This window comes from Grammomys surdaster, unplaced genomic scaffold (genome assembly GCF_004785775.1).
Source record: "Grammomys surdaster isolate TR1022 unplaced genomic scaffold, NIH_TR_1.0 365, whole genome shotgun sequence".
Lineage (NCBI taxonomy): Eukaryota > Metazoa > Chordata > Mammalia > Rodentia > Muridae > Grammomys > Grammomys surdaster.
Genome location: NW_021604784.1, coordinates 617,907 through 628,563, shown reverse-complemented (window position 1 = coordinate 628,563; position 10,657 = coordinate 617,907). Strand labels below are relative to the sequence as shown.

Below are 10,657 nucleotides of genomic sequence, written 5' to 3'. Positions count from 1 at the left end.
TTCCTTCCTTCCTTCCTTCCTTCCTTCCTTCCTTCCTTCCTTCCTTCCTTCCTTTTTTCTTCCTTCTTTCATTGGGACCTCACTGTATCCTTGGCTAAGCTTTAACCCACAGTCATCTTCCTATTGTGACTCTCAGGTGCAGGGATTACACTATGCCTAGGCATTTGTTTTCGTGTGTGTGTGTGTGTGTGTGTGTGTGTGTGTGTGTGTGTGTATGTATGTATGTATGAATGTATGTATGTATGTATTTCAACGCGGTGAATGATCTGGCTTAAAAATTCACATCACCCCCTCTGCTGTTTATTGGTTATAGTTTATGCCCATGTTACATTAAGCTTGGGAATACAAAGTTGAGTTTCAATAAATAATTGCTGAAGAAAGCTGGCACATTTGGACGAGAAGGTAGTCCCTGTTGTCTGGAAAGGAGCAGACAGATGCCACAACAAAGGCTGTGTAGCATTTGCAGAGCATATTAATTGAGGTGGGAACACTGAGAGTCAGATGTCCAGTGGATTTGGCTGATGGCGGTAACTTAGGGTGGGAGACGTCACTGAAGCTTTGAGTTATTTTGGAAATACAAACCAAAACATGAATTACATACTTCTCATTCTCATCTGCAGTTCTGACCTCTGTCCATTTGCTCTTGGATGGAATAGTTCTTTTGACCTGCCAAGCTAAATATAGCTTCAGAGGAGACAGCATAAAAATCAAAGCTTTCATTTCTCCCTAATGTGCATCCTGTGCTTATCGAGTAAGTGGCTGTTTGCAAAGAGGAACAGGTTTGAAAATGTGGTCACTATTTTCTATTACAGTTTCTTTTAAGATCTTATCCTATTTGGGGATAATGGTGTAGACAGAGAATACTATTTCATGTTTGTTTGGTTTTTTAGCACACCCAAAATTCTTGTTAATTTTGGAGCTGTTTCACACTGGATAAACGGCACCATATGAAGCTCATATCCAAAAGATGTATACAATTGATTTTAATGTACAGTTTATTCATTTTTAAAAGGATCACTGTATTTTTTCTCTTTGAACATCTTAATTTATTTTTAAGATAAAAGATGAGCTTTAAAAAAATATTTCCTTCCCAACTTGCATCCACTGTGACGTCATCTTGCTCTAAACATCAAACACTTGAATTCAGAAAAAAAAGGAGAAAATAGTAAGAAACTGGATAGTAATTTGTCAGTTACGACAACATACACTGTTTGCAGTTTAATTATAAAACTAAGAGCCATAATTAACCTTCAAAGAGCTGTAAACATTGCTGGCCTAGTGCAGCCTGACCTGACAGGCTTGCACTGCTGTACATTTACAAAAGAATCTGGTCTCATCTCCTTCCAACCTGTTCAATTCCATTTCCTTATAGACAAATAGAAAGTCCGCGTCCTTATTGCCTGAGCAAAGATCAGTGTCTTCGTCTCAGAGCCCCCATAGGCCTTTGGCTTTTATGCATAAGCAACAGAGATCTGTGGATGTGAATGAAATAACACTGACTTCTTTATAATTTCAGTTTTATCCGCCACTCCTGAGACTTTGATTAATTGTGGGCAAAGTGAATCCTGTGAGTCTTAAATGGTTCATATGATGCCTTTTCTTTTTCTTTCTTTTTTCTTTTTTCCAAATCCAGGTAGAATATGAGAAATAATAACGTTGAATGGCCTAGGAAACTGTATAGTCCATATGTTCTTGTTCCCTAGACAGTAGAAAGCCATAGAAGGGATCAGATTGCCTTGACTTCTATGACTTTGTTGGTATAAGGTCTGAGTATAATTCTAAGACTTCAGTCAATAGTAGTATTCTCTCTGATTTTACTGCATCCCCTTCAGTATGAATCTAGCTGAGTGAGGTGGATAAAGTATAATCTAATCACTATGTCTATGAATGTTCTTTCATGTTGTTTCCATGAAAAAATTATTTAAAACTACAAAGGAATGCATGTCACTACTTTTTTTTAATTACCTATGTTTATTTTTTTAATAACTCTCAGGAAGATGTTCTTAAATCATGTCGTTTCTTAAACATTGGATTGTTAAGGAATCCATTTCAGAATCTTTGAAATTCTGTGAAAAAATTAGTTCATAGCTTTTGTGAATTTGAAAATATACATTAGCCCAGGTTACCCTCGAATCTCATTCCATAGGTCTTTCCCATTCCACCCACCTTGTCCTTCCTAGGATGTCCACTTCCTCTGGTAACAGTGTAACTGTGTAACAGTGCTGCACTGACATAGAAACATTTATTTGCTGCACTGCCATAGAATGTTTATTGACAAATAAAGAAGCTCCTTGTTATGGGGTTTGCGTGTTTTTGTTTGTTTAGGTTTTTGGGTGGGTGTGTGTGTGTGTATCTGTCTGTCTGTCTATCTGTCTTTCTGTGTGTGTGTGTGTGTGTCTGTGTATCTGTATGTGTCTGTGTCTCTGTGTGTCTGTGTGTCTGTGTCTGTGTGTGTATTTGTGTGTCTGTGTCTCTGTATCTCTCCCTCCCCCTCCCCTCCTTTTCTTCCTCCTCCTCCTCCTTCTCCTCCTTCTCCTCCTCCTCCTCCTCCTCCTTCCCTCCCTCCCTCCCTCCCTCCCTCCCTCCCTCCCTCCCTCCCTCCCTCTCTCTCTCTCTCTCTCTCTCTCTCTCTCTCTCTCTCTCTCTCTCTTTCTCTCTGGTAAGTTCTTTTCTTCACATTTCAAGGCCCTCTCGTTTCTTTCCAAATTCTTGATCAACCCGGAATGTGGAGTTCAGAATTAGAAGTCATGTACAAACGAGGAGCTACTCTAGGACTTAAGTCTGCTGATAGTGACCGGAAGGGCCCCAGAGGCGACCCCACAGAGGTCAGCTAGTCCTCAAGGTCACACAGGTGACATGGGGCTCCGTCCAGTACGGACGTCAGGAGTGCTCACATTTCAAATTTTACAATGCAAAAATGAGCAAGGGGGAGCAGATGGGGGAAAGGAGGTCAAGACAAAGCCAGAAGAAGTGGAGTCCTGAAGAACAGAAGTCTGAAACAGCTTTGGTGATCTTAGTAACCTGCACCTTTCTTAGTGAAATCAACTCTGTCTTCTCTTCCTGCAGTTGCTCATGCAGAGAGACAGTCATTGCAGCCTTGGGATGTCAGACTGATGGGACTAATGGAAACTGGGAGGTGGACTTTGAATGCTGTGACATATGAACTAAGTCGTTGAAATTGCTATGGTTGAGAATCTATGTGCTATTCCTGTGAGGAAGGTTCCAAATACACGCCATGCAGACTTTGTTTTGCTTACTAGCCTGGAGCCTGTTACTGATTCATTGTCGATAATGCCTGACCTAGGTGTCTGATAGTCTCCATTTCTTAACCCATTTGTTTCCTGGTCTTTGTTGTTCTGTGTAATTGTTTCAGCTGCAGTGTCAGATGTGTTTGAGAGCTGTGAGGATAGAGAATCCGTGTAGGAGACAAAGGATTATTGGAGTAGCCCCAGTAATTAGGCCAGAGTAGCAGTGATAGCAGTAACTTGAGAGATTCCTGTGAGCATGATGAATTTTGGGAGTAAGAATTGTAATAAAGAAGTGTATCATCCAACTAAAGGATGATTCTGCTGCCCCTGTGTTAGCATCTTAAGTTTTATTTACTAGCTAAGGAAGGATTAATTCTTTTGTGACATACGATGAGATGTTGGCCCTGAGCCAGCTAGTGAGTTTTGTGTGGTTACTACAACAGCCATGCCCGGTTCCCAAACGTGGGTGTTCCAAGCTCTTGGGGAAGTATGATCTTGGGCCAGGCTGGGAGGAGGTTATAGCAGGAAGAGACACTTTTGTCGTATGGCTTGAAGTTTAAGTGTGGCTGTTTGTGACCCCTGTTAACCTTACTCACCAGTGTTTAGAATTGGGCTCTCTTAATGTATCCACAGCTGTTAACATGTATGTTCTTTTAATTAGAGAATAATTATCCGGATAGCTCAGGTGCAATAGAGTCTCATTCACCACAAAATTTTCAGTTATTAAAAATACAGAACTTGAAATAACAAGCTCTACTCCTTATAAATTACCTAAATAGGGAATGGGTTTTTCTTAAGAGTTAAAGAAAGTACCCCTGTGTGTGAATATTTGAATGTAAAATAGTCTATTACATGTCTATTAAGAGTCTGTTGCTGGGTGGAGAGATGGCTCAGTGGTTAAGGGTTCTTGATGCTCTTGCAGAGGACTGGGATTCACTCCTCAGCACTCACTCGATGGCTCACAACCACCTGTCACCCCAGTTCCAGGGGATCGGAGGCGCTCTTCTGGCTTCCACTGGTGCTACATGCATATGGTGTACAATAGGCTAACAAATACACATAAAAAGTAAATAAATCTTGTAAAAACAGGGGCCCCTACTCACTATGGTTTGGGCTTTAACTGATTCTTCTTCCCTTCATTTGAACTCTCCAAATCTAATCTTCCACTGAAGCTTAGTTGAGAACTCGTGATCACCATGAAATGGAGTCAATAGTCTATCCCCCAATGATACCTGGGAATATAAATAAAAAGATTCATGTCTATCTAGCACAATAGTTCTCAACCAGTGGGTCCTGACCCCTTTGGGGTATTAAATACCTGTATATCTGATATTTACATTACAGGCCATTAACATCAGCAAGGTTACAACTGAGAAGTAGCAATGAAAACAACGTTATGGTCGGGGGTCACCAAAACATGAGAAACTGCAGTAAAAGGTCAAGGCCTTAGTGAGGTGGAGAACCACTGACCTCACATCGAGCATATAGACAAAAAGATATGACAGGTTTCATTTTTATTTCAATTCCCTGGCAATAAAAACGGCCTATACCTCACGTTGACATTTGCGGTCCTATTTTAAAGGTGGTGGCTTTGGATCCATAAAGGAAGTTGTAGACTCTGATGGTCAATGTGAAATTTTGCTGAATTAGATTGAAAGCCATCATTTAATTCCTTCACCAGCCATCTGATCATTATTTTGATTTTTCCCCCTCAACAGAAAATGAAAACACTCGCAGAAAGGAGGAGAAGTGCCCCATCCCTCATCCTGGACAAAGCCTTACAGAAGCGGCCGAGCACCAGGTGAGTACGGGAGTCATGGCTGCCCTGTGCTGGCTGGAGACTGGGTCATCTGTGAGGTTTTTCAATCATCTTTTAACAAGTGTGAGGTTGTTTATCGGCACCAGCATTTTCTTCTTGATGATAGGAATTGTGACCTGTAACATTATATCCTAAGAGACAGATAGTTTTAGAGGTAGAGCGTGTGTCCAGTTGCTTTAAAACTAAACTCAGTGACTTTCATACAACACAGCTCACAAGTACAAGCACAAAGCGTCAGTGTTTATCTGGATAAATTAGAAATCTCAGTGCTGAAAATTGAATGTCTGCATTATACCCACAAATGTGGTTGCTTTTGACCACAATGTTGTACGTATCCATGGATATGGTAATCTTTTCCCAATTACATTGATGAGTAAACAAACCACAGTAAGATTGTTTTCTTTAAAAGGTTGGTGTTGTAGACTTTATTGTAAATTAGTAACAAGGCTGGCTAACTATTAAAATGGCCATATCATTTATTAAGTTTAAATAATTTTCTAGAGGGATTTTTTAAAAGTCTTTTATAATGTGTATAAATTTAATTGATATTCAAGCACTAATTCAGGGTTTGGGATTTTCTGTGTGTGTGTGTGTGTGTGTGTGTGTGTGTGTGTGTGTGTGTGTGTATTCATCTGTCCCTCCATCCCATATAGGCATAAATGCATCTGTGTGCATGTGTGTGGGAGCCAGAGGTTTACATTAGGTGTTTGTCCCAATCGCCCTCTATTTACTGCAGAGGAGTCTCTGAGGCCAGAGTCTCACTAGCCAGTTTGCTCTGCAGTTGCCCTGTCTCTGCCTCCCACCACTGGCATTACAATGCAGGCCACCACTGCCCCCGGCTTCTCCTATAAATGCTGGAGATCTGAATTCACATCTTCACACTTGCCTGGGAAGCATTTTATCCAATGACCCATCTTCTTGGATGATCCTCTTTATTCATTGTAGTGGTATTTTAACTTTGAGACGATCTATGTTCAGAGGGCAGCTATGCTGACTTTCTGCTAAGCTGTAAATCCTTCCATGTAAAGAGAATCTCTGTAGCCTTTATTCAAAGCCAGGAGTTTATCTACAACCACGCTGCTTTTACAAGTGGGTGCTCATTTAGCAAAGAATCTATATGGTCATGACAGAAGAGTTCGGTGGAAAAGATAAACTTCCAATCCTATTTAATGAAATATTTAAAATACTTAGATCACTTTTTTTTTCAGTTCTCAAACTACGTTCTTTCTGACCTGTGCCTTAAATACATACACTTTAGACATGGGGTTGATCAAGAAAGAGAAACCACTTTTATTCAATAGATGCTGAATCAAAATTTAATTAGGAAGCTGCTCTTCCAAATAAAAATGCAGCCAAGTACTTCAGTGTCGTATGCAAATGACTTGAGATACTTGCTTTAGCATACTTCTGTGTTTGTGTGGGTAAAGGGAAATGGCCATATCCTTGCAGTTTGATCCTGGTTACCTAGGAGGCACAGGAGGAGGTCTTTTAAGGGCAGTGGATACAGAGAGGAATGTGGTTATCAGTACAGCTGGCTCTAGTTCTCTTCATACTAAGATAATTTTTACAGGGTTTTTAATGAAATCTGTCACTGGACAATCATGAGTTCCAAGTGTAGTCCAGTTGTCAGCTAAAGGAAGCCTTGAGCACAGAGTGAGTAGTGGCTTCTTCAAGCCCAGGCAGGTATGGACAATAGCATTGGTGTAAGGCACTGACACTTATAAAAATAGCGTTTCCTGCAGGTACTAACCTCTAGGGGGCACTTTGGAATTGTGTGGAGGGTCTGATTTTCTCAGAAAATGCTGAGATCAGCAAGCACAGCTGGTGTGAGGCAGAATGCAGCCAGCGAAGCAAAGGACGGTCAAGTGTTGGCATCCCTTTCAGATGTCCCACATGCAGCATATTTGTGAAGAGAAAAAAAAATGTTGCGTTGTTTATACCTAAGACCTGACTGTTTTATACAGAAACACAGTGTTTTTATTCATTTTAATGGATACTACATTTTCCAGAAATGCAGCTGTGTTGTGCAGCAGAAGGTAATTATACTTTGTATCCTTTTGAACCATTTTGGGGAAAATAATTACTTGATAGTACTACATTTGTAGGTGCTTATTTCGATAGAGGATTGCTTATCCTATTGTTCTTAAATTTCAATGTATACATTATAAATAGATATAAACATTTGGGCCCTTGTGTTTTAGTATAGTCATGCTAGAACATGGCTGAAGTACATAATTCATTAATTGCACTACAGTCTTCCTTTTCATTGTTATTAGGGTTCTGATTAATATTTTATAATTATGTTTAAATGTCATTTTACAGTACAAAAGGAGAATTTAAAATAGATGGGTGTGTTTATGTAAAATAGATGATTCATGTAATAAAAAGGAATCCAGCTTAGTATATCAAAATCCATAAACAGAAAGATGCAGGTAAATGGCAAACCATCCACATCCAAGCAATCAGAGGGACAGAAGTTACGGGGTTTTTGTTATTGTTTGTTTGTTTTTAGAAAGATCCTGTTTCTTTAAGAAAACAGATACAGTCTAATTCAATGGTTTTCTAATGCTCTGATCCTCTAAAAATGACCCCCAACCATAACATTACTTAATTGTTATTTTGTAGCAGTAATTTTGCTAGTTATGAATAGTACTATAAATATCTCATTTGCAGAATATCGGATGTGTAACCCCCTCACAATGGGTCCCAGCACACAGGTTGAGAACTGCTGGTCTAATTGGAGAGTTTTTGTTGTGTTTTGTTGCCCACAAATCAGGAGGCAAACCACCAGTGCCCAGTCCCATCATACTACTTAAGCTTACTCATTCTTCCCCATTTTTCCTTTACCAGTTCATTCATTTTACTAAGTCACTATTAATAGCCTTGGCTCTAAAACAAATACTATGAATTGTATTTTCCCACATCAGTACGAGTGCCCCACTGTCTCTAAACCTTGTTGGCCATGTAGGTACACAAGTGTCTCCTATTACACGTCAACCCTACACCTGAATGTCAGATCATTCTGTGTGTTGTTGCGGTGAGCTTCTTCTCAAAGAGCGGTAGGTAAAAACTCCCAAGTGAAGACAATTCACCACTTGGACCTACGTAAAACAAAGGAAACTAAAAGAGAGGAAACAGATAAGAAACCTGGAGGACACATCCTCCCAAAATATTACACAAAGCACAAATAAACACACAGAGAGATGAGACACCTCCACAAGCTCACAACTGCTAAACACCGGATACCAAGGATAATTAGAAAACTGAAATCTCAGAAAAAGAGGTCAGAATGCTACTTTTAAGAAGGATCGATGACTATTGAGAAAACTCAGGTAGATGTGTGAAATCAGTCCAGGACCTGGACAAGAAAGTTTCCACAGAGGATGAGCTGGCTCATGAGGAGAAATTCAGAATTATGGAGGGAAATTCAGAAAGGAAATTGAGATTCACCAAAGAATCCATGTAAACAAATTCTAAAAATGAAAGAATCATCAAATAAATGCAGTGGAAAGGATCACCCAGAAACCAAGGAGAACAGATTTGAGAGGTGGAGCGTGAGGTCCAGACAACAGTTCACTCTAAGACATGTGAAGAGCAGACTGATGAACACTAGTAGATTCCAGAACCTGTGAAGTAAGTTCAAAAGAACAGACCTAACTACTCACAAAGCAGAGGAAATACCATCTAGAGACAGGAACAAGGAAATTTTAGCAGAACATTTCCCAAGCCTAAAGAAAAAAAAATGGATATCCAAACACAAGAGGTAAAGAAAAGTCTATTACATTGGTTCTGAGTCTGTGGATCATGACCCTTTGAGGGGTCAAAAGACCCTTTCACTGGGGTCGCATGTCAGATATCAGACATTTACATTACAATTAATAACAGCAAAATTATAGTTATGAAGTAGCAACAAAGTAATTTTATGGCTGGGGGTCACCACAACAGGCGGAACTGTACTAAAGGGTTGCAGCCTGAGGAAGGCTGAGAGCCACTGTATTACCACATACCATGATTAAAATCTCAAAAACACAAAACAAAGAAACAGTAATTCAAAGCTATAAAGGAAAAATGCCGAGTCACATTCAAAGGCAGAAATGGCAGATAACAAAAAAAATCTCTCCTCAGTGTCATCTCTCACCAGAAAAGCATTATTTAACTCCCTCAGCTAAGTGACCCTCAGTAAGTGACCCCCAGCTAAGATCTCTATATCCAGCAAGGTTATCCCTTAAAATTGAGAGGAAACGGCAACGGAACAGAAGATAAATACAAATGAAGGTAATTTATTACAGCCAAAACAATATTGCAGAAAATATTTAAAGCAATACTACACGAGAAGAATAAAAACAGTGTTATCCGTGATAGCATAGGAAAACAAATATTTCACAAGAGGACTGGCAGAGGAGAGCCAGGAAGGATTCATCCATTCAGCACAGTGAGCCAGAAAGCTCTTGGTACTAACAGGTAGGGAAGAAGAGAACTTTTGCTAATCCAACCAGAACATGAAGCACAGAAACTGTAAGAAATAGCAGAGCCCACTCAGTAATGGCACTGAGTGCAAATAGCCCTAACCCCATCAGTCAGAAGGCACACAGTAACTAATTAGATTAAAAAGCAAAATCTCACTGTCTCTTGACTCCAAAAATCACACTTTTCTGGATGGAAGTCAGTCTAGCAAATAAATTAAAGCCATGAACAAGCTGCTGTGGCAGCTGTCGTGGTTGGTAAGTGGGCTCCGAAATCATGGATCAGGGACTGCAAAGAAGGCCTCTGCATTGTTTGTTTGTTTATCGAGACAGGGTTTCTCTGTGTCACCCTGGCTGTTCTGGAACTCACCCCGTAGACTAGGCTAGCTTTGAACTCAGAAATCCACCAGCCTCTGGCTCCCAAGTGCTGGGATTATAGACATGTGCCACCACTGCCCCACATGGAAGCAGTTCAGCAAGAGTGCATATGAGCAATTTTTATCATTTTTCACATCGTGTGTCAGCACTCCCAGTTTTCTAAAAGAAACACTGAAAAGCATGAGAGGTCAGCTAAGCCCCAGGGTGGTAACACTGAGGAACTTCTGTACCCAGCTCTCATATTTACATCAGTCTTCCAAACTAAAGCTGAACACTCTAGAGCTAACATGCCATAGATGGACTGGATCGCGCACACAGCTAGAGAGTAGTCTCTTAGTGAGGGATACACATTCTTGCCAGTGGCCCAGGGAACCTTCTCTAAAATAGTTACATTGAAGACCACAAAAGCAATCTTTAACTAAAACAAACAAATTAAAGAAATTCCTTGTCTTATCAGACCATCATAGAATAAAACTAGAAATCTGCAGTAAGCAAACACACACACACACACACACACAAACTACACAGCTTGCTGGAGACTAAACAGTACACTTTGAGTAAAGAATGAGTCATTGAAGAAATCTAGGAGGAAATAGTAAAGCTTCTGAAAGCAAATCAAGATGATAGAAAACCTACTAGAACTTCTGAGACACACAGCCAGGAAACTTCCAGAAGGAATGTGAATAGCTCAGGTGCTCGTGTGAAGGAGGAGGAGGAGGAGGAGGAGGAGGAGGAGGAGGAGGAGGAGG

The 10,657-nt window shown here is 40.2% G+C and overlaps 1 protein-coding gene across 1 annotated transcript in view; it reads left to right on the top strand.

Annotated features, from left to right (window-relative positions):
• The window catches only part of Arhgap20 (Rho GTPase activating protein 20), a 74,211-nt gene that overhangs the window by 13,426 nt on the left and 50,128 nt on the right, over nucleotides 1–10,657 (top strand). Inside the window, 1 exon segment of the mRNA XM_028780220.1 lies at nucleotides 4,967–5,049. Within this exon segment, the coding sequence (XP_028636053.1) occupies nucleotides 4,967–5,049 (83 nt within the window).